Source organism: Perca fluviatilis, chromosome 9 (assembly GCF_010015445.1).
Source record: "Perca fluviatilis chromosome 9, GENO_Pfluv_1.0, whole genome shotgun sequence".
Classification (NCBI taxonomy): domain Eukaryota; kingdom Metazoa; phylum Chordata; class Actinopteri; order Perciformes; family Percidae; genus Perca; species Perca fluviatilis.
In genome coordinates this window covers 21,984,138-22,008,793 of record NC_053120.1, presented here as the reverse complement: position 1 = coordinate 22,008,793, position 24,656 = coordinate 21,984,138, and the positions used below count along the sequence as shown (strand labels likewise).

Sequence of the window (24,656 nt, the reverse complement as noted above, 5' to 3'; positions counted from 1 at the left end):
GAGTGTGTGACCTGGTGAAAAAGTGTAGCATGGGGGTCAAGCGCTGCTCTTTCACTTTTCCCTCCCAGATTTTTATACTGTCGGTCTGGGGATTGGACCGCTGACCTCCCGGTCACAAGCTCGCTTCTGTAAGCTTTAGGCTACCACTGCCCCAATGAACAAAAACAAGCCAAACTGAAATATTTTTAAAATGCAAGGAGTAGAAAGTACAGATAATTGCATGAAAATGTAAGTAGTAGAAGTAAAAAGTCTCCTGTAAAATAATTACTCCAGTAAAGTATAGATACCCAAAATGTCTACTTAAGTAATGTACTTAGTTACTTGACACCTCTGCGTGCATGATGCATGCATCCTGAAGAACAGCCCCAGCTACACTAGGGGGACTTACCCTCCACCTTTGTATTTCCACCTGGCCCTTATCACACCAAACGAGGTGTCTGCACTGCATGGGACACCTCTGGACCGTAACTATTTTTCCCAGGTGAATTATTATTTTATTACATAAAAGAACGTTTTTGTTTCTATGACTATTAAGACAAATAACATACTTCAAAGTTACTAGCTAGCAATTATCCTTAAACTACTGTAACGCTGTAACCAACATATGAAAAGTCATTTAACAACACCATTGGTAAACACCCATACACAGTCAAGAAGGTAAATTAAATTAACTTAATGTACTTTATTATGGTCAGTTCCATAATAAAGTACATTACTAGTACATTAAGTACATTTTATTTACCTTCTTGATACAAGATTAAATATACTGCAACTGTTTTAGATACATTAGATACAATTATCATCTTACAGGACAGATTGGATTACCACTGGTCCAACCTAAACTTTCTTCTTCTGTCTGCAGTCTTGAAGCAGCAGCAGCCCCGGCAGCTGTAGCTGATGGCCGCTTGTTGTTGTTCTGTTGTTGGTCTTGTTGAATATAGTGGTAAATGTTTAAGTTGTTGTATGTAGTTGTAAATGTTTACGTTGTTGTATATAGTTGTAAATGTTTAAGTTGTTGAATATAGTTGTAAATGTTTAAGTTGTTGAATATAGTTGTAAATGTTTAAGTTGTTGTATATGGTTGTAGATATGAGAATGTTGTTTGAATTAATGTTTTGCTTCATGTATACAGTTGTCAATATATAAATGTTTAAATAAATATTTTTTTGTAACCAAGATGAAATAATGTTTTTGTAGAGCTTGGAATACCTAACCACAAAACGTAAATAAGGGTGAAGATATTGTTCAGTACATTATTCTAGGCTTCACATGCTAGTTATTTGTTACTTACCAAGTTTTCTCTACTGCAGTCTAAAGAACAATAAGTTTTTTTTTTAAATGGACATAGACAGTTTATATTGAATAATTAAAAAATATACATTTAATTTACTTTATTTTTTTATTTTTCCGCCAACCTCTCCAACAGTAAAAAAGAAAACGTTTTGACCTCGGCCTCTGCTTCCCTCCTCTCATCTGCCTCTCCCTGATATTTTATGTCGTCCTTGATGAGTTGAAGGAATGGATCCACTCTCTCCCTTGTCCTCCTCCTCCTCCTCCTCCTCCTCCTCCTCATCAATCCCTTCCTCTACCTCTTGTGCGGCGCTTGGCCCTGGTTTGTCCCCTTGGATCGAGGCAATAAGGCAGGGACTCCTGCAATATCTCAATATCTCCCACTTCGTTTTTAGGTTGTCCCACTTCTTCTTGGCCTGGGTGTGGGAGACCCTCCCTCCGATCCCCATCATCTCCAAAATAAGCCTATGTGAATGAGGGGGGGAATAAAAAGCAGATTACACAGCTATTACTTGTGAACATTAAACAAGAGTGTAGCTTCTCACCGATATCCGTTCGCAGTGGTGTCCCTCCCCCTGGTAAACAGCTGCTTGCTGCCTACACGTAGACGTATGAACGTCTCCGTTTGTTCCTTAGTCCCTGTCAGAAAAGACGAGAAAGCTATCAGTATAATGCTGTGGATGGTATAATGTTAACGTTACATTAGTTTGATGTAGCATCCTCGAAATTCTGGCTTCGAAGAATTCTTCCTTGACATTATGAAACACCTAGTGTCTTATGAATCCTGAAAAGTCTAAAGAGTTTAAAATTAGGGCAGCCTAACTCGCCTAAGTAATTACTTTGCAGAAGATGAAAACAAAAGGCTTCATAATAGGTTGCAGTTTTTTACAACTACTTACACACAAAACCTTTACATGTCAAACCTGTTGAAACCTCTCATTTAAAGAGCAAAACTACACACCAAATCTCCAAGACCATGAGCTATTTATCAGCCTTTCACTCTGTTTTCAATTGCATAAAACACACTACACACTCTTCTCTCCCTAAAACACAAAAATCTGACAGGAAGTGACTTGCTGTCCTTTTCCAAACACAACCAATGAAAATGCTACACTTTTTCACCAGGTCACACACTCTCCTCACACGCGTAAACACTACTTGCTTAACTGATCACTAACCAATCACTGCTTTTTAGTATAGGCCTATAAATAGGTCAAAGGTCAGATTACCTGCTTCGAACAGTGGATGCCGACAATAGACAGAGAGCAAGGGGAGTAGGAGGGAGAGGCAGGGGACGACAACCAGAGCTGCATCTCATGTTGCTTAAATTGCCTCCTCGAGTCCTCCACTTGCCTCCCTTCCTCGCGTCTTAGTCCCTCCCACCGAGGAGTCACGGGAGAGATCTGCACAACTTCAGGGAAGGCTGATACCGGCTATGTCTCCGAGGTGTTCCCTCCTCGAAGCTCGCTCCTCGGCCCTCAGGACAGAAATAAGAGCTTTGAGACGGCCTTCACTGAGGAGGGACAGAACAACTTCCGGTTCAGCCGAGGACAGAGTCGAGGAGCTATCAAATAAGGGACATGGGATGTACCTCAGGACAAGTTCATGGAGAAAGAGTTGGAAGAGGAGGAGGAGGAAGAAGAGGACAAGGGCAGAGAAAAGATCAGATGTTTAGATCAGGGCCACCCTTACTGATCACTGGTTATTCACCCCCACCCACCTCATAAGAACGTACACAACGCACGCACGCACGCACACACACACACACACACACACACACACACACACACACACACACACACACACACACACACACACACACACACACACACACACCTATGTGCGAATGGTTCCTGTAATATGTAAACGTTCTTTTAGTAGGCTACTTGTTAAAACTAGAAAAGCACTTAATAAATACAGATGTAAAAAACTGTAAACGATGAGGCTCCAGCAGTAGTGTCAGATCTGTGAGTCATTGGGAAAGAGCGCCACCTGCCCATTGACACCTCGTTGTGGCCGAACATGGTAATGCAGCCTATTTCTCCCGGCCTCATGGCGCTTTAGATGAGGGTTCGATTCTAAGCGAGTAGAGGCCACATTAAAAAATAACAAAACGACAACACAATCTAATGGGCTCGTATTTTCAGCAGACAAAATAACGGAGAAAGTACTACAGTGGCAGCCGTGGCTAGAGGAAATGTGATTTAGCTTAGAGCCCAACTCACCATGACCATATATACCTGATTAAAGTTCCCATTTTATGGATGAGTCATGAGAATTCGCATAGGCTACATTAATTTTTACATGGCACGTGTTAAGAAAACTCTGAAAGACGTGTCACTTAGATTTCTGAGGGCGAAGGAGAGGCTGGGGTCGAATTGAAAGATTAAGCAAAAGGTTTAATGAAACAACACGATGAAAAACGACAGTCAAAGCATAATCAAACATAAAACATTGCCAGCAGCAGACTGCAGACATGCTTCCCCTTGTGGGGACTGTTAGGTTGTAAAAAGTTAAACCATTGGTGATGTCTGATAAAAATGTACTTTTAGTTGAATGAATAGCTACTGTAGCTGGAGGAAGCACTGAATCAACCGATTGCATCACACCACACTAATCAGCATTTGACTGCCTCACCCAAAACCTAGCTTCTAAAGAATTAATCAGGTCATGTCTGACATTTAGCATATGAAGAAGACTCATTGTCCCCACAGGAAAGGTGTTTCTGCTTTTGGGGAGCCACTCCCATGTTGAGCTAGACGTGATTAGAACAAAGGAATGTGAATTCATATAGTTGGATTGATTGGGAACGTACACCTTTCTTTTGAGAGACATCTGACCAATAGGGGAAGATTTCATTTGAGGAACCACCCAGGTGTAGGGGAGTATATGTGTAGTCCGGAGAATGTCTCATGACTGTTTTTATGTGACTCCACAAGGAGAATCATAGATTCAGTCCGCTGTCAGCTGCAGTGTAACATTTGTTTTGTCATGTCGCATGGCTGCAATCTGTGTCCCCACAAGGGGAAGCATGTTTTGCAGTCTGCTACTGGCAGTGTTTTATGTTTTATGTTTGATTGTGTTTTGACTGTTGTTTTCATCGTCTTGTTCATTAAACCTTTTGCTTAACTTTCAATTCGACCCCAGCCTCTCCTTCGTCCTCAGAAATCTAAGTGACACGTCTTTCAGAGTTTTCTTAACAGGACACAGATTGCAGCCAAAAAAATAGCGGACTTCAACTTGCTTCCCTTGCGGGGTCACAGATTGAAGTCCTGAGACATTCCCCGGATCACACATTTATTCCCTCAACCTGGGTGGTTCCTCAAATGAAATCTTCCCCTATTGGTCAGATGTCTCTCAAAAGAAAGGTGTACGTTCCCAATCAATCCAACTATATGAATACACATTCCTTTGTTCTAATCACGTCTAGCTCAACAGGGGAGTGGCTCCCCAAAAGCAGAAACAATAGTTACCTTTCCTGTGGGGACAATGAGTCTTCTTCATATGCTAAATGTCAGACATGACCTGATTAATTCTTTAGAAGCTAGGTTTTGGGTGAGGCAGTCAAATGCTGATTAGTGTGGTGTGATGCAATGGGTATTGATTCAGTGTTCATTTAACTAAAAGTATATTTTTATCAGACATCACCAATGGTTTAACTTTTTATAACCCAACACACGTATCAGGCGTTACCCACAATTCCAATGGGCATCGTCAGCCAAATCAACGGCAATAATTTCAAAACTACAGCAATTTAAAATCTGAACTCAGTGTCTGCAGTGACTATGAGATAGAGAGAGTGTGTCCGACATGGGAATGAACAGAAAAAAACAAATATGCACCCTCAGTGAAACAAGTGAGACATTGGAGGCCTTTAAATACAGCTCGATTCCGTTTTAATACCTGTAGGCACCGGTGCGGCCGCAACGCTGTGAAGCTACTACCTCTCTCTATCTCCCCTTGGCCAGTCGCGTATATTATTCTACAGCATGTCTGTATTACACAAAACAATTGTATATACATTTTTTAACCGTTTAATGTTAAATTTAATTCAATATTTCTTTTTTAAATGATGTGGAAACAATATGATAAGACCTCATAATTTGAAGGTTATGACAATAATACTTTTACATGCTGCTACTGGTAAAAGTTGAATTTAACTTAATAATAGTATATTATTATATAATGATACAAAATTCCAAAGCACTATATATATTTATATGTTTAATTATTTTATTTCATTTTTTCATTTTTACTTCCTCAATCAAATAAAGACACAGTGATGCTTTCAAGATATTTTATTAACAAACTACCTAATTCTAAAACACACAATAAAAATTAACACACTTTGTAAAATAAATATAGAAAAATGTAAAAAATAAATAGAAATACATAAAAATATATGACAAACTTTCTGAATTGTTATTTATGATTAAAATATTACATATTACAGTTTTTGGCCATTGCTTACACAACTAAAAAACAAATGCTTAGACCAAAGCCTCAAAACCTAAACTTCTTGTAGCATACCTTAAACACAGTGTAACCGTAGCTTAAACACAGTGTAACCGTAGCTTAAACACAGTGTAACCATACCTTAAACACAGTGTAACCATACCTTAAACACAGTGTAACCGTAGCTTAAACACAGTGTAACCGTAGCTTAAACACAGTGTAACCATACCTTAAACACAGTGTAACCATACCTTAAACACAGTGTAACCATACCTTAAACACAGTGTAACCATACCTTAAACACAGTGTAACCATACCTTAAACACAGTGTAACCATAGCTTAAACACAGTGTAACCATACCTTAAACACAGTGTAACCATACCTTAAACACAGTGTAACCATACCTTAAACACATTGTCAACTTTGCACTTTGTTTGCAATTTTTTAACACACTGATTGCAAAACACTACACACGTTTTCTTACATTAGACAATTTCTTCAAAAATGAAATCTCCTGTTGTCATTGGTAAAAACACTCAAAAATGTTCAAAATGCAAAACTCATCTGGCAATTGTAGGAACTTACATACAGACCTGAAAACACTTACACAGAAAAGAGAACACCAATCAGTCTGAGCCTTAGCACTACAAACAGGCCTCAGGTAAACCATTTAGAGAACTCTGCAAGCATGGAGGCAACGAGAGTCAGAGTAAGAGGAGGACAAAGAGAGAGAGAGGAGTCGGACGTGGAAGAGACATTTCCTGTGATGTTGACGAGGTCTTGTGGCCAGATCAGAACAGAACACGAGATTCAAATATCACAATGAAACAGTCCTGACTAAGTACAGTAGTGTGTGTGTGTGTGTGTGTGTGTGTGTGTGTGTGTGTGTGTGTGTGTGTGTGTGTGTGTGTGTGTGTTTGTGTGTGTGGAGAGGGTATATTTGACGTTGAAGTGTTCATTTCTTTTTCTCTGCGACCCATCGTCCCTTTCAGTCTCATAGAAGTCCGACAGTTTGAACTCCCCCCAGGTCATCTCCTTCCCCATTCCCTGTGCCTTGTAGAGGGAGAACACTCTGGAGGGGCAGTAGATGTATTTCCCTGGTACCCCGGGAAAGCTGTCATGTATGTGAGGGCTGTCAGGGCCCTGCTTTAGGGGTTGATGACAGAACCTGCACAGACGACCTGTTGGAAGCTGCACTGCTGAATTCCTCTTTGCCCTCTCCTCTGCCACCCTCCGCCACTCAGCCCCCCCTCGTACAGAGGATAGAGGGACCGATCGCACTCTGACTGCAGCATCACCCAGCTCAAGATCATCCAGTTCTCGTTCATTATGGCATAGGAAGACATTGTGCCAGACGACAGCCCCACCTTCCTAGCCACTTTCCGAGTATGATCTGACCTGAGAACTTGTCCAAAGGTCCCCTGTAGCAACAGAGTGAGGAGCTGCTCCTGCCGTTGAAACTCACGGACCAGGCAGTCGACCAGGTAGTGAGAAGAAATAGACACTCCACACCAGCCGTCAGCATCGGAGTATCCACCGAATGGAGCCGGAGTGTCTGCCTGTCTGAGAAGCCCAGTGATGGTTCTCTGGCCGTAAACTCCTGCCTCAGCATCCCTGACATTCTGTACACTGAGCAGGTAGGCCAGGTGGGCTCTCTCATATTTAAGGTGGAGTGCCTCCGTCAGCTGCTTAGCCATGTCCTCCGGTGATCTGCCGCTGCACCTCATCTCATCCATTACCGATTTGGCCTTCCAATGCCGGAAGAAGCTACCTGAGGGTTGGGACATTCATGAAGGCAGGGCAAGATGTAATTGTTCCTTACCCTCTCCATGATTGTGTGCTCCGGCTTCCAAATGAAAAAAGGATGAAGCTGACAGTATTTAGGTGACGGCAGCTCAGAGATTGAGTCTATGAGCTCAGGCTGAGGTGGATTACGCCACAAGGACAGCATGTTCATAGGATGACGAACAGGACGTGACCCCGGCCACAGCCCCAACGCCTCCAGCTCAGTCTTCATCCAAATTTTCTGCTGGTGGGAGCAGTTCCATTGCGCTACATCCTGAGCATAGCCAGGGACCGAGGCTGCAGGCTGGTGTGGGACATCTAAAGGGACAGAAGGTGCTGGACTTGGCAGAGCTGTAAAAGGTTATAACAGTGTTACTGAAATGTATACCTTCATCAGGGACAGTGTCTCTCTGTGCTTCCACTGATGGTAACTCTAGGATGGTGAGATAAAAACAGGAAAGGCAAGTGAGACATACTCATTAAAATAAGATATTATTTCTCACAGCATTCAAGAAAATAAAGCATTTACCTTCAGGAAGAAATGGAGCTGATGTTATCCCAGGCTCTGACAAAGTAGAGTGGGAGATGACATATATATATATATATATATATATATATATATATATATATAAAAGACAGTGAAATATTAATTTGATTTTCAGAATGAAACTGATGTGAGGTACACTGGTAGTATAGGAGGACAACATACTTTGTCTCAACACATTAGGTGCCTGTTCTTCTACCCCAAGCTGTGGGGCGAGGGCGAGCAGCTGAGGAGGGACCGGCAGCGGGGCCTTCATCGTGGCTGTGGGAACAATTTGGTCACAAAACATGATACCGTCACACAACATTCAGTACAGTTTGAAGGGCTGCCACAAGAATCCACCTTATTGTTGGGTTGGGTCATTTTCCTCACACAGTCAAGTTAGTTTATGCTTCACAATGTGTCTTTACCTGTTGTCTCTCTAACAAACTGTGAGTACAGACTGAAAACTAAAAAAAGCTTTAATTCTGAATTGCTATTTATTTGTAATGACAATTACAATGCTTTTAAGAAAACAGGTAAAGCACAGAAACAATATTAATATATAGTAAGCACACTGCCTGTGTTTCAAAGATGTGGCATGGCAAAAAAAAAGCCAAATCCTTGAATGACAGCCTGAGAAAAAGCATGCAAAAAAAAAGAAAACACTTACCATTATCGCTGACATGTTAATTCCTTAGGTTAGTGGGAGAGTAAGAGAACACAAGCATCAGAACAGGCCTGAACACGGCCAAAATAACAAACTAGTTGAAGGAGAACAGTAATAGCAGGAGGACTCTGCTGAGAACAGAATCCTCCCTCTACACTGATGGAGAAAAACCTGTTGGTGGAGACACAGCCGGGGCTCTGGAGACTGCTGCTGCTGGCCCTGAAAGCACAGGTGACTACTAGATACTACAGTACTATCATAAACAGTAAGAGTTTAAAAAATACTATATCCACCTACTTAGTTCAGTGGCAAATTTACAGGGAGACAGATTCAGCATCCCACTCTCCAACTCCTCGTCTTCCTCCATCGCTGGAAGATTAAACAATAACATTTATTGTGTGTCAGGTTCATAAAATACTAAAACTCTGTATTTGCATATTTTTGTGAACTGACCTAGAGTGCTAGATGTAGGCGGTGTAGGGGCAGCTGATGTAGTGGAGACTCCTGCAGGTGGTGGGCAGGACTCCCCAGACTCAGCCCTCTGCTGCTTGAGGATGTACTGCTGCAGGTTGTACATCTTGCTGTTTTTGATGCACTTTACTCCTACGATGAAGGCAGCATATCCATCTGCCCTGCTCTCCCAGATCTGTCTCCAGGTGTCGTTTGCCCTGGCTCCAAAGCCGACAGTATTGTCACCCTCTGATGCCACTGGTGGTGCAGGCAGCCTGGAAGCTAGATACTCCCTGAGGTCCCTAATTTCCTGGAAGCTCCTGGCATAGTCCAGAAATGACAGCAGGCTGTCCTTGTTGTGTCCCTGAGGGTTGAAGGTACCATCTCTCTCCTCCTCCTCTACCTTTTTCATCAGGTAGACGGTGTAGCCAACATCGTTTTCCAGGAGCCACCTAAACAATTTACCCTTGTACTTGCCAAACTGCAGCACATACTTCCCCATCACCTCCAGTCGGTCAGACACATCCCCTCCCCGCTCAAAGACCACAGTGAGAGCATTGGTCTTCACAAGGTCATGTCTCTGAGGGGGAGACTTGTCCTGAAGAGAAGGGTTCTTTTTGATCCGCATGGCCTCGTCAGAGGGATCCTGCCGCAGATGGCCTGATGGACCCTTCCTGAAAGACACCTTAGTCTTTCCGGGAAAGAAGTTGGATGTCTTCTTCATTATCTCCTGTGCACAGCAAAACACAATGTATATTATATAGTAATAATCAAAATATAGTCATACTGTTACATAAACAGTTATTTATTTTAACATCAATCAGAATTTGTAATGACTAAGAAACAGCACACAGATAGATAGATAGATAGATAGATAGATAGATAGATAGATAGATAGATAGATCAAAATGTATTATTCACATATAAATCTATTAACAATAATTCTATATGCTGTTTGCCATAGCAAATAAACCCCATCTTAGACATAAACTGTATTATTTTATTGAAAATATACACAATAATTGCCTGAAACACGACTGTAGCTAAATATTATCCATATTATATAGTAATAATTAAAAAGACAGTCATACTATAAACAGTTATTCATGTTAACATTAATCAGCCTTTTTAATGACTAGGTAACAGCTAGACAGACAGAGAGATAACTAGATAGATAGATAGATAGATAGATAGATAGATAGATAGATAGATAGATAGAACAAAGTGTCTGTGTTTAACCTATTATCAATTTAACCCCATTTTAGACATACTGTAGTATTTAGCCATTGAAAATATTCTGAAACACGTATGTAGCGGCAACATATTTACAGTGCCTCTGTGTTTAATGGTTTGTAAATAAATAAACACTATGAAAGAGTCAAAGAAAGCACAATAGCAATGTCTGTAAGAGAGATGTGCAACGTAACATCATTACAAGTAAACGTTACTGTAAACGCTGACATGTACGTTACATGAAAAACATGAATGAACTAACGTTATTGTTAGCCAACGTTAACGTTACCTTATCTAAGTAAACAACAGTTTGAACCTGTCAATCAATCCTAAAACTACTAACAGTGTATAACAACAGTTTGCCCATATATACAACGGAGACACGTTCATTTAATAGGACTTACGTTTGATAAGTTGACAGCTTGTAAGACGACAGAAAAGTTGAAAAAACACCGTATATCGACAAAAACTCCGTGCACTTTATCTCTGTCTACGCGTCCCCAGCCATAGTTGCTGCATGTAGCGCGTCCGGAAGCTGAATCTCAAATCCGCCAAGCCATGTTGTATAAAGTACTAGAAAGCAATAGGCCTACTTGAGTAAAAGTACAAGTATCGTACTAGAAAAAGACTTCGGTAGAAGTAATAATAAGGTACTTTATTTGTCACATACACGTACATGTAGCGAAATTCATTCTCTGCATTTAACCCATCCCTCAAGGGAGCAGTGGGCAGCCAATGACAGCGCCCGGGGACCAACTCCAGATCTGAGCCAGTGCCTTGATCAAGGGCACTGACTGGATAACCTAGTACATGTTTTTGATGGTGGGGGAAACCGGAGCACCCGGAGGAAACCCACGCAAACATGGGGAGAACATGCAAACTCCACACAGAAAGGCCCCGGAACGACCTGGATTCGAACACAGAACCTTCTTGCTGTGAGGCCACAGTGCTAACCACTGTGCCACCATGCTGCTAAGTGAAAGTTACCTTTTAGAATATTACGTAAAAGTCTTAAAGTATCTGATATACACTGTACTTAAGTATCAAAAGTAATTTTCTGATATTTAATGTACTTAAGTATCAAAAGTAAAAGTAAAAGTTGTTTTTTTTAAAAGCAAGCGGTTAGAACTTTTATTGTGTCTTTCTTATAGTAAAGCATAAAGCATATTCAGGGACTTTTCAGGCACAATTCTCTTAAGTTCAAAGAACAAACAGCATATGTTTAGAGCTGACATCAATGTACAGAAACATTTCTTGCAACACGGGTGTATGACGTTATCTTCACCACTACCCTGTTCACCGAGTTCACCACTATTGTTGGGGTGGTCATCAGGGCTCAACATAAAAAAAATCCCCATTGGCCCCAGGGGCCAGTAGATCAGAGTTTTGCTGGCCCCTTCTACATTTCTACTGGCCCTGAAAGAAATATCATAGGTGATATTGGAAAAGGACAAAAAAAGCAGGAAAAAAGCTAGCCACTGCCACTGGATGTTGTGCCATTAGCAGCAAAGCTAGACCAGGGGTCATCAACTACATTCAAATAAAGAAAAGAAAATTATACCTAATACGCATCATCTTGTCATCTTGATATTTTCACTTTCTTACTAAATTAATGCTATATCTTTTACATTAGTAAGCAAACCCCTAAAAACATGGAAAATCCATAATGATAAATAGGCTACTTAACTAGAAAATGATCTCAGATTAGTCCTGTATGCCTAATTTGAAATAAGACGATTCTGTTGCTAAATAATACAACTGGCAACATCGTCAACAATGAAGAACGCGTCATTCACGTGCATATTAAGTAGCCACGTGTATTTGTTTTGGTCTTAAAATACATCCATAGGTTTACCGCTCCAGCGAGAGGATGGCTCGTTTAGAAATCAGCTACGTTTACAAGAGTTTGTCCAAAGTTCAAGATTGGTTGCAAATTAAGACAAACTGTTAGACTACAAACTGACATCTTTCATTTTAGCTCGTTTGTAAAGTCGCTGTTTGCAGAGTAGAGCTGTGTTTGCACAGCGCGGTGGACGAGAGTGGGCAGCGCAGACTGAGATATGGGTTTCTACGTGTTTCTGCCTGTAGAACAGGTAGGTGGATTATTGATAAGTATTGACACTTTAATCATGGAGGTTTTATTGTAGGCTACCTACTTACAGTAACGAGTGTAGCGTTAGTTCATCTGCGCCATCGGTAGGCTACATGTGCTGCGTGTAACGCACACACCAGTGACTGTGGCTGCAACCAGCCCGACATACGTTTTTACTGGCCCCGGGCCATCGGGCCATTGCTTATGTTGAGCCTGGTGGTCTACGATAACGGGAGGTCCTCCAGTAGGTGCTCATGCTTCCATGGCGGTTTGCAACAAACAAGCGCTGAAATAGAGCGCGCGGCGTGCGGAGCGTGCGTAATGCAATCTAGGAGCAGTGATTCGCCAAACCTCCCTTATTGCAGTCGCACACATTTCTTCTAATTTTATTTTTTAGTAACGAAGATGCTTAGTGGAAATATAACGGAGTAAAAGTATACATTTTATCTAGGAAATGTAGTGGAGTAAAAGTGAAAGTTGACATAAATTTAAATAGCGAAGTAAAGTACAGATACGTGAAATTTCTACTTAAGTACAGTAACGAAGTATTCTTCTTCTTCTTCTTCTTCTTCTTTTTCTTCTTCTTCTTCTTCTTCTTCACCATTGCCTAATGTTTTGATAACTGTCTTCGTGCACATGCCGAACCAAATGAAGCCCACCGGTGGTGAAATGGTTAAACTGAGTGAAGCTCCTTGCTGATTTTTGGATAAAAGCATTTTTCTGAGTAATTCACACTAAAAACATTTGAAGACGTCTCAGCCCAATCTCTCTCTCTCTCTCTCTCTCTCTCTCTCTCTCTCTCTCTCTCTCTCTCTCTCTCTCTCTCTACCACCACCCCATCACCCAGGTCAAACTCAAAAGTTCGTCGTCAGTGTCTCAGTGTTTGAGCTCTTCACAGAGACGCAAACACATTGAGCCATGGAGAAGTTTGTGCTTGTATTAGTCTGCCTCCTAGATGTTTTGGTGTGTTTTGGAACCGGTCAGCACCGTTTACGCGCACGTGTCGGACCGTGGAGACACCGGATTCAGTGGGAGAATAACGGCCAGGTGTACAGTTTAATGAGCACAGGGACTCAATATCGCTCCCCTGCGCAGACCAGAAAACGTCCTCAGCTCATATTGACAACTAAAAACAGTTTGAACCGACTTCACCCTCCTGTTGCGCTCAGTAGATCCACCAGAACCAGACATGGAGACCTCGAGGAGGCAGCCGCGGGTCACTCTCAACAAAACGACCTCAGTCAAATGGATGGGTCGGTTCTTGGTGTTGATGCGGGTCAGTATTTACTCGCTTCGGGAATACCCGAGACGCACAGTCAGTCCCCTCCGCGCTTCGCCAGCCCCAGAGAGGCTGTGGCTGTGGGATACCTTTCACAACAGGCAGCGTCAAACGGCAGCGCCGCGGCTTTCACCACCATCCAGGAGTTCTCCGGCAGTGGAGTCCCGCGAGGAGGCCGGAGTGCACCTGGAGCTGGCGCACAACAGGCCACTGTGTCACCGGTGGGATCACCGGACTTTACGCACAGCCAAGGCGGAAGGATAAGCTCGGAATCAGCTGTCCGGTCACCTGCCATGGCTGGATGGGACACCATGGGAGAGGATAGTGGGAACACACGTCGCATCCCGCAGCAAACCAGGTTAGGAGACGTTCGCAGTGCGCAAAGAGCGCACTCACTGACCAGAAACACTGCGGAATCAAATGTTTCTCCCACAGCGCTGTCAAGTAACGCCGTAGAAATACACTTTCCTCGCACAAGGTCGGATGCAACAAGTGCTACGGACGTGGATGACCCACGGGATCCGCACAGTATTCATCACAGGAACTCCGTTTTCTATAATGTTTACCCACCAGACCGTAGAAACAGGATCACTGTGCACCCTCCACCAGGACCGGGCTATGGCACCAGGTTCTTCCACAATGGTGAGTCGGACAGGAGACATTGTAACCAAAGTGTATAAAAAGTGGAAAGCCACTTCAATTAGTTTGAACGTAATTAACCAAAAAAATAAATCTTAATTGATAACACACTGAATCAAAGGTCTGAATTACCAAGAAGTCCTGTGGAGCACTGAGTGGAGCAATGCTGAGCCACAGACTCCCCATGCTCATTTAAACAAAAATCAAATCCCCCCTTTTATAATGCATCTTTAATAAAAGTCAGAGTTAATGACAAAACTAATGGCTCCAGTATGAAAGCCTCTGAGCAGAATTTAAATTAAATGTCTGATTGATAGACTGGGAGAAAGTCATTAGTGCAGTAGTTGGCAAAAGTGCTCAGATATAACAAGTAATTACTTGTTTACGTAACATTAAGATATGTTCAATTGCCTATATTTCGAATCAGTAGATATAAATATATTTTCTACTAGATACAGATGAGATACTCGAGGTAATGTTATGATGATGTATGGTTGTGCTTATACCGCATGATTAATTCATGTTTTCTGCCCTAATTTCCTTGGAGAATATAATTGAAAAGCTTCCACATCTTTTCCAGAAGAGAGACTAAGTTTGAAGCTCCTATTTTCAAAAGTCTTAACCAAAGGAAATGCGTGTCTGGTTGAGTCAGTGTATGTTTACATTCATACATTACATTCATTTAAAGTTGAGGATGATTTTTTTTTGCAGGTCTCCCAGACTTGGTTCCTGACCCTTACTACATCCAAGCTGCCTCTTACATCCAGAAGGTGCAGATGTATGCACTTCGCTGTGCTGCTGAAGAGAACTGTCTTTCCAGGTGCACTTATTTATATGACATCACACCGCATTACTGTAATATGTCACTCAAGTCGAGACCAATTCAATCAGTAATTAGTTACTTAGTGAAGGTACGAGTATTGTATTACCACTTGTCTTTTTTCTAACATTTTGTCATGCACATGCTCACTGTATGATAAAATGTTATTCCTTTAAACACAAAAATCAATGGGGTATACACTTATAAATAAATTAATAATGATAATCATTGAGGGTTCTTTTGAGGTTGCCACATTAGGATGTGCGTTGGCCTCAGACCCATTTGGAAGCTACAGTAGCTGTGACAGAGCGGCTGGACATAAACCTGGCAACCGCCCGAGATTCTCTCCTCTGATCTCAGGAGCCACTTTGCCAAGTAAAAGAAGCTCTGAAGTGAAAGGCAAAGGATTCCTGAGGTGAATGCAAAAACTGCTGAAGCAAGACCAGAAACCACCCCTGTCGCTTGCACAGTAATGCACCATTATGTAAAGTGGAGGAGAAGGAGTTCAATGTGCAGTGAGGTGTGTGTAGAGGATGAAGTGATGTAAAGATACCACAAACAAAAAGGTGATCAAAGTCAAGCCCAGCTGTGCTCTCAGTTATTTAGTGGCATTTCTGCTCTTATTGAAGATACTCAAGGTAAACTTGGCTCATTCTCTTTCTGTTTCATTTTGCTTTAGGTCTGCTAATCACCCGAATGTGAGGGACCTCGACTACAGAGTCCTGCTGCGGTTCCCACAGCGAGTGAAGAACCAAGGAACAGCGGACTTCCTCCCAGTGAAGCCCAGACATGAGTGGGAATGGCACAGCTGTCACCAGTGAGTTCAGTGTCCTTATTCCCAGTCCATGTAAAGTGGTGTGTGGACTCTTTGGCCTACCAGATTTGTCTAAATCATACGTTTGAGATGGTGTGAGTTAAGGTAATTATAGGTAAGTATTGGTAAATATACTAAATGTGTTTATATTTCACAGTTTCTTACACTTGTTGTCTACATTATTTTATAAGTTATACTTATAATATATATATATATATATATACTTATATTTTTATAAGTAGTTATAAGTTAGCTTCCACAGGTCTTCACAGAGTAATAAAATATGCAAATTTAAATGTGCATAAAATGACTAAATTAATAGTGCTGTATTACTGTAATAACAAAATATGTAAAGAAATCAAGCATGTAACAAAAACACTGAGAAATATTACAATGCAGTATCTGATTAAGACTGCAGGTTCATTGATAATCACATTTTCCATCATCAATTAACCATTTAAAACCATCATGCAAACTTGAGTTTAAATCATTACAGTAATACTCAAGAAGTGGTGCGGCACTCGTCAGCAGCTGTGGCTCAGAAGGTAGAGCGGGTTGTCCTCGAATAACTGTGTGTGTGTGTGTGTGTGTGTGTCTGTGTGTGTGTAAACAGTAAATTGTCCTCAGTACCAGTAGCGAAATAAATACAACTGATAAACAAAGTATAGAACATTTCTAAAGGCCAGTTTGTTTAGATATGTTGTTTAATTGGTATCGATGATGCGTTGCTGTGTAGAGAGGACACTGTTTCTTGATTATAAAGGTTTATTTACAACAAGGAATTCAGCATCAATTTACAAGCTCTGAAGAGCCCGGAGAGCGACCAGTTTCCCAGATTCTCAGATTCTCAAAAGTCACTCTAAAGTTCTTTGTGTGTGTGCCACATGTGTATATTCCATGAATTGGGGTGGAATCGATAACTGACCAATGGCTTCATGCCAACTGTCTCTGTCCTGGAGGGCCCCATTGATAATGCTTTTTCCAGATGTGTTTTCTGAAAGTAGCCCAAAGTTCATCTGGGTTTCTTTGTTACCCAAAGCTTAAATACAAATCATATGGAATATGCAGATACAATAAGATGGCCATATACCTCAAAAAAAAGAAAGAACCAAAGCTGTATTTTGTGCCAGTTACAGTTTGTTCAGTTCCTTTCTTGGTGCTGATGAGTGTATGATATAGGAACAGAAAGTGATATGCATGAAAGCCAATATCTTTCCATAAGAATAACTTTTTCCTATTTTGGCCTCATCAATATGAGCTGACCAAGACAAAAACAACACATTTGCAGTAAAGCTCTCAATTGGATCTGTGTGTCTGTCTCACTCTCTCTGTCTGTGTGTCTGCAGGCATTACCACAGTATGGAGGCCTTTAGTAACTATGACTTGCTGGATGTCTTTACTGGACAGAAGGTCGCCGAGGGACACAAGGCCAGTTTCTGTCTGGAGGACACATCCTGTGACCCGGGTGTACGACGCCGCTTTGCCTGCACTGCTCACACACAGGTTGGTCTTCCTGGTCCATGATTGATCGCTTTTTTTTCCATTCATCTAGCCATCCATCCATTATTTTGATCATTCATCAATTGAATGTGATTAGATGATGATGTTGTTATTGTAATCCTTAAGCCAAGAGTAATGTAAGTTTGGATTTTTCTCAGGGACTCGGCCCCGGTTGCTACGATACGTATCACGCCAATATCGACTGCCAGTGGATCGACATCACTGATGTACCGCCTGGAAACTACATCCTCAAGGTGGGAGTGTAGAACTAATTTATAAAATAAGACAAGATACATAATGAATGATGAATTATGACCTTCATTACAGCATGTTTTCATATAACTGGAACAAAATGACATATATTTTCATTCTGCTGTTTCTCAGGTGACAGTGAACCCCTCGCAGGTGGTTCAGGAGTCCGATTTTTCAAACAATGAGGTGCGCTGCGACATCAGGTACACAGGAAGCTACGTCCAGGCGAGAAACTGCAGGATCACTGTGTAAGTCAGTCTTATGTTCTCACTCCTCAGATCAGAAGTAAAAAAAGAAGAGCTCATCACTGATTTCTATTCTTTGTTCCACAGAAGCTGACTTGACTGAAGACAAACATTTTCCCACAGAAACCTATACTTAATGCCTTCTTGTTGCTCTTAATGTGCAGCTGATACTCTGTTGCGCAGCTGTTTTACTTTAAAATGTTTTCTAATCTGTTCGTATTTATGTCATATGATATATATTGTAGCTACAACCAGGCTGGAAGAAAAAGCATATCAGCGTGATTCACATAATGAAGTTATTCTTAAGAAAGCTATGTGAATTCATTCAGTCATACTGTACAACTGAATTTATTAACATTTTGTGTAGAGAAAAAGTTCCTCTGTCTATTATTGAGCATTAATATGGATTGCAGTAAAAGACAATCGCTGTTAAAATATATAATATATACCAAAAAAAACATGCATGCATTTATGCATTTCGAGCAGTATAGCGTGTATGATTTTGTGCAGTTTTGAGTATATTACGTACATACATGAGTGAGTATATTATTACTTGCACACATGTATGTTCTGTAATAATAATCTAGTGAAAGGGTATTTGATTGTTTTAAAGATGTTCTAAATTTTTATTCTACTTTATAATAAAGTTTATTTGTATTTTGTGTGGAAACAAAGGTACCATTGAAGACTGTTGCCTTACTTAAAAAAAATATATATATAAATTGTCACTACTGATGGAATGATGTGAACAAATATTTAACAACATGAAGTCATTCCATTTACCATTTAGAGCAGTTAACACAAGCTGAGGTTCCATTAGAGTTAGGGGTGGTACGTTTCTTAAATGCTTTTGGAATAACACACCTCAGAGAAATACCTAAAATGATTCCACTTAGCACATTTACGTCTCTCGGAAAGGGCAACCTAGCTTCACACCGCAAGCCTGTTGTTGCGTGTTTGTCATGGTGTGTTACAGTAGATGAGTGATTGAGAAAACATTTATTCAGCTGGTAATAACTCCATGTGAGGTGTCTGGAAACACTCTGTTTACACTTTGTCACCAGATTTATAAGGGACACTGTCTGACTATGACGTGGAAATGAATAAATACTCACCACAGTTATTTTTAACACAATTCATTCTTTTTAAAACCGTGCTCCTTGCTGTCCAGCACAAATACGTTCCTTCATAGTCTTATAATCTTAAATATAGAGCATGCAGGTGAAAGGTTGTGAAGCTTTTGAATGCATGAACTCTCATTTGTGACTATTATCACCACTGTTCATCACACCCCCAACCGGCCCGTCAGACACCGCCTACCAAGAGTCTGGGTCTGCTGAGGTTTCTTCCTAAAAGGGAGTTTTTCCTTGCCACTGTCGCAATAGCCACTGCTAATGCTTGCTCTTGAGGGAATTACTGTAATTGTTGGGGTTTTGGAATTTATAGAGTGTGGTCTAGACCTACTCTATCTGTAAAGTGTCTCGAGATAACTCTTGTTATGATTTGATACTATAAATAAAATTGAATTGAATTGAATTGTTTTAGTGCCACAAATCTCTGACAACACTGTATGGTGGAAACATAAGGACTGGAGCGATTTGTGCCTCATCTGAAACCTTTTTGTTGTCCTTGTACAGTGGAAGAACTCAGCAGCCTTTCTGCAAAGCCTTGATAGAAGAAGGAACCAGTTTCAGGATGTTTATGAGATAAATATGCAGGCAGGTGGGAGCTGAAGTCATGGAGTGTATTTTCTCTACTGCTCTGCAGCATCTGTTACTGTATGAGAGCCATTCACCTCCCTCACTGACTCATTTACGCAGTCTGTCTTATGGCAACATCAGGGCCACAGCAGGTCACCAACTTCTCTACTCCTTCTCATGGTAATAGGAAAAGTGTGCTGTGGGTCTCAGCTGCTGTGTACGTTAGTCCTCGTTTGCTGGGTTGATGATCTCTGATGATCTGTTATTTCTCACTTTGCAAGTTATGACGACACCAAGATAAACCAGAGGAACGTTTTAGAGAGAATTCTAATGGGATGTTCACGCAGCATTTACAGTGGTGAAGGATGTATTTAGATCCTAGTACTAAAGTAAAGTACTAATACAACAATGTAAAAATACTCCATTAGAAGTAAAAGTCCTGCATCCAAAATCTTACTTAATTGTACTTCAAGTATAAAAGTACCTGTTCTGCAGAATAACGCCTCCTGTGACTGATATATTATCATACATAACATTATAAAAGTATTAATACTGTGTCAGTAGATTTAATTCAATTCAATTTTATTTATAGTATCAAATCATAACAAAGAGTTATCTCAGGACACTTTACAGATAGAGTAGGTCTAAACCACACTCTATAATTTACAAAGACCAAACAATTCCAGTAATAATTTAGTGGTTTAGTCCGGTGGTTCCCAACCACTGGTTTAATTTAGTATTTTATCAGTTTATCATGTTTTTTATTGGTGAAATATTAATCCGACAATTAGCTATATCTGTTGTTGTTGTTGTTGTTGTTGTCTGTTGCTGTAAAATGTAGCAGAATAAAAAGTACAATATTTAATTTGTTTAATGTAGTTAAGTAGAAGCATAAAATGAGTGCTTCAAATTGTACTTAAGTACATTACTAGAGAAAACATACTTGGTGACTTTCTATCACTGTAACAATAAAGGTACAAGGATGCTAAAGATGAAAAGAAAGAAGAAAGTATCAGAGATGAGGAAAGTCTCTGTGTATGTACCGCAGATATCCACATCACACCGGACATGAACCTATTTTATAACCCCAGATTCCACTCATCCTCTCACCCAAACGTGGCCTCTCTGTGGAACTCACACCATCTTTGGTCAGAGAGCCGTCAATGTGACCCACTGATGTGTGTTTGAGTGTGACAGAGGGTCAGGGCAGCTCCAGGTACTGTTTGCTCAGGGCAGGCCGACGTGCTAAGCCTGCAGGGCGTGCAGGATGGGCAGAGCTGCCGGTCGCCCCTGCCTGCCCGCGCTGGAGATGGCGAGGAGGAGAGAAATTCCACAGGTCCGCAGACGGTCAGGAAAACCTGACTGCAACCTGCTGACATCAGCAGCACCACCACGGCTAAATCATTCTTATCACGGACTGAAGGTCTGTGAGGCTGTGCCGAGAGGCCGAGTGTCTGAGACTCCCGGTCAACAAGTGTCAGAGCCAATAGGCGAGACTGCAGTTTGTTGCATGTACAGACACAAACTGTCAATACTGGTCCCATCAACCTTTATGCATCTGACTTTTATTTTTTATTTTGTTGCAGCTTAAAGTTAAACTTCCAAATCTCTGAGGTTTATTTTATAGCTGTACCATTATACCAACTGAATATGTCTGAATGTCTTTTGAGTCATACGTTTCTTTAAATCTTGTGACTGGAATTCAATATAAATGTTTGTGTGTTTGAACAAAGCTTGTTCACATAGTTCATTAGATAATAGAGTTCATCACTGACATACCTTTTTTTTGTGCGTGATTAATTGCGTTAACTATAACATTTAAATATGATTTGTATTTTCAAATGTTGTGTAATGTGAAGTAATGTCTTTGTGCTGAATATATAATATAAGTTGATGTCGTCAATTGTATTGTCACATGATAGATTGTAGGACCCCAGGAAGAATAGCTTTTAGCTTATGCTGAAGCTAATGGGGATCCAAATAAAACAAAAACCTGCTGAAGAGTCTGATCAACACCATGCCAGTGTTCATATAAATCAACATCTTTCAGAATTAATTTAACATGTTTAGACAATTATGAACTCACACATCAGCTCCATCAGAGGACAAATAATAATACACACAACATTTAGCAACTATGATTAATCATCCAATAATTTGACGTCATGGTGGAGCGGATTCAGCTCTGTAACAGCTCTGTAAATTAACTCAGATTGATACAGATCTACACATAGCCTACTCTCTCTACTATGTGTTTAAAGTCTGCAATATGAGCTTGAATCACTAGTGAAAGAACTTGACGCCAACTCCATACTAATGTTGTGTTTCTCTGTCTGGATATGTGGTCTGTATATTTACCTTTGCAGAGAATTGTTTGTTTATAGCTAAGAGTAGAAGCTGTTTGTGTGAGCACAGTGGAAATGACTGAATATTTTGTCTGACACCCTGTCAAAAGGAGACAATGTTTACCTGGGCAGGACAAGGACTCCCTGAGTTTGACCATTTACACATCATTACAGATTGAACAGCTTTCCCTGTTTGAAATAGAAGAATGTGCCTAATATCCCCGGTGCTTTTTCCTCCTGGAGCTGCTGTGTAAATATCCAAACACTCAACAGGCTGTCTGAGTGAATACATGCTGTTATTAATCATGTTATTGTATTTTTTTTGGTCTGGGAAGTGGGATTGGGGCAGGGAGGCGGCCCGGATGCGAACAGGGGAGGAGGAGGGGGAGGTGGTGGAGGGGAGGGGAGAGTGAAGCGGGAAGACTGGTTATTCAGCTGAAACCCTAGTTATTTTGGGGCTGAAATTGCCTCTAAATGCTCATATTGTTTTATGGGTTTTACACATAAGTGTCAGACAATGTTAAGGTGTCTCCTCTCGTACCAAAACATCTGTTCATCTATCACGAGGAGGACGCTTTCTATGGCTCCAGAGACACACGTAGGCTACACATACATGCAGACATGCAGGAGCAGACATGAGACTGGTTTTGTCTCCTGTAATACGAAATGTGGTTCTACTGTGAAAAAGAGAGGAATGCACACAAGTACAGTAGGCCTATTTGTTATTGAGAGAATTCTGTAGACATTTTGTTAGAGGACACTCGTTCATAAAAACGTTACTATATTTTGACAGTTAACAGTTAACATAGTCATTATGCAGAAAAGCATTGTACATTGATGTGTAAATCACGGAAATGTTGCAGCTGGTCAAGTTGGGGCTAATTTTAATTACTTTATATAGCCTACTGCTGGGTAACTTTCCCCTATCACTGTAAACCCAGATATAGTTGTAATTAAACTTTTTAGTGGTCACTACTCATTCTTTCATGTTCTGTAAAAAAACATATGCATTACTTAATCACATTTGTTGTTTGTAATAATCATCTTAAGTATGCAGTTCACAGATCATATTATGCAGAGATAACGAAGGATGTTAAGTTTCTGTATGGGAGGGACGGGGTCATTTGAACTGTTCTGCACTGAAGCAAAGGCTCATGGGAAAAAAACATATGTTCTGAACGGTTTCTGTCCTAGTTAAAGTGTGTTTTAATAATGTTCTGTTACTGTTTTGGGTGTGCATTCATGTTACGTGGATTTTAGTTTTGTATGGTTGATTACATTAAAGAATAAAAATCCTGGATGACCTTCAATTTTTTTATGTTAAACTCAAAACAAAACCGAAGTGATTTTGCTGGGCCCCAAACACCTCGGAACTTCATTATCTAAAGACATAGCTACCCTGGATGGCATTGACCTGACCTCCAGCACCACTGTTAGAAATCTAGGAGTTATTTTTGATCAGGATATATCCTTTAACACCCACCTATAACAAACCTCAAGAACTGCCTTTTTTAATCTTCGTAATATTGCCAAAATTAGGAACATCTTGTTGCAAAACGATGCTGAAAAACTTGTCCATGCATTTGTTACTTCCAGGCTGGACTACTGTAATTCCTTACTATCAGGTTGCCCAAATAAGTCCCCCAAGACTCTCCAGCTGATCCAGAACGCTGCAGCGCGTGTTTTGACAAGAACTAAGAAAAGAGATCATATTTCTCCTGTATTAGCTTCTCTCTATTGGCTTCCTGTAAAATCCAGGACAGAATTTAAAATCCTTCTCCTGACCTACACAGCTCTAAATGGTCAAGCACCATCATATCTAGAAGAGCTCTTAGTACCTTATTGTCCCACTAGAGCACTGCGCTCCCAAAATTCAGAGCTACTTGTGGTTCCTAGAGTCTCTAAAAGTAGAATGGGAGCCAGGGCCTTCAGCTATCAGGCTCCTCTCCTATGGAACCAGATCCCAATTTGGGTTCGGGGGGGCAGACACCGTCACCACATTTAAGAATACACTGAAAACTCTCCTCTTTGATAAAGCTTATAGTTAGGGAGTGAGGAGTTGCAGTGCATGCCTAGACCGGCAGGGCAGACACAGCACCCCTGCTTATCTCTGCTTCTCTTCATAGTCATCAGATTTATCTATTATATAATCAATAATATAGTGAGAGTAGAGGGAGGCAGGCCAGTACAGCCCGATCCGGTTGGGGAGAGTTCTATCCCGACCAGGCACCTCTCCTTGTTACTAACCTAGCTCTGGGGAGTTTACTCCCTGGAGTCCATTTGTTTGTTTTTCGCCCAGAATATTTCCTTGGATTAAAGTGGCAACAAGATCTGGGTCCTGGTGCAGCTGTCGCTGTGGTCCTGCTACACCCTGCTACACTCTGCGATGCCCTGCAGTGTCCGGCTGCGTCCTGCTGCGCCCTGCCGCATCCATTGGGTCCACCCAGTCATCTTTATTATGACTATTATTACCACTGTTCATCATATCCCCAACTGGCACCGTCAGATACCGCCTACCAAGAGTCTGGGTCTGCCAAGGTTTCTTCCTAAAAGGGAGTTTTTC

At 41.0% G+C, this 24,656-nt stretch overlaps 3 protein-coding genes and 1 long non-coding RNA gene across 5 annotated transcripts; 1 reads left to right on the top strand and 3 right to left on the bottom strand.

Annotated features, from left to right (window-relative positions):
* Positions 1-1,440: 1,440 nt before the first annotated feature.
* On the bottom strand, positions 1,441-3,019 carry LOC120565815. Its single transcript, XR_005640290.1, has 3 exons — positions 2,520-3,019; positions 1,836-1,929; positions 1,441-1,755 (listed from the first exon to the last, which is right to left on the bottom strand). It is a non-coding gene; the product is annotated as an uncharacterized LOC120565815 (long non-coding RNA).
* Positions 3,020-6,134: 3,115 nt separating this feature from the next.
* Positions 6,135-8,597, bottom strand: LOC120565766. 2 transcript variants are annotated; one of them, XM_039811780.1, is made up of 4 exons: positions 8,241-8,597; positions 8,061-8,096; positions 7,920-7,964; positions 6,135-7,882 (listed from the first exon to the last, which is right to left on the bottom strand). In XM_039811780.1, the coding sequence occupies exons 1-4, from the start codon at positions 8,380-8,382 to the stop codon at positions 7,482-7,484; spliced, it is 624 nt and encodes a 207-aa protein (XP_039667714.1). In that variant the 5' UTR covers positions 8,383-8,597; the 3' UTR covers positions 6,135-7,481. The 2 variants fall into 2 exon arrangements, with proteins under 2 accessions (XP_039667714.1, XP_039667713.1); XM_039811779.1 differs by lacking the exon at positions 7,920-7,964.
* A 99-nt stretch (positions 8,598-8,696) lies between these two features.
* On the bottom strand, positions 8,697-10,875 carry LOC120565765. The gene is made up of 4 exons (XM_039811778.1): positions 10,812-10,875; positions 9,178-9,904; positions 9,022-9,093; positions 8,697-8,943 (listed from the first exon to the last, which is right to left on the bottom strand). The coding sequence occupies exons 2-4, from the start codon at positions 9,896-9,898 to the stop codon at positions 8,876-8,878; spliced, it is 861 nt and encodes a 286-aa protein (XP_039667712.1). The 5' UTR covers positions 9,899-9,904; positions 10,812-10,875; the 3' UTR covers positions 8,697-8,875.
* A 2,473-nt stretch (positions 10,876-13,348) lies between these two features.
* loxl5a (lysyl oxidase-like 5a) lies at positions 13,349-18,718 on the top strand. The gene is made up of 7 exons (XM_039810302.1): positions 13,349-14,420; positions 15,129-15,237; positions 15,917-16,054; positions 17,398-17,554; positions 17,710-17,805; positions 17,936-18,051; positions 18,136-18,718. Exons 1-7 carry the CDS (start codon positions 13,418-13,420, stop codon positions 18,140-18,142), a joined length of 1,626 nt encoding a protein of 541 aa, XP_039666236.1. The 5' UTR covers positions 13,349-13,417; the 3' UTR covers positions 18,143-18,718.
* The last annotated feature ends 5,938 nt before the right edge of the window (positions 18,719-24,656 follow it).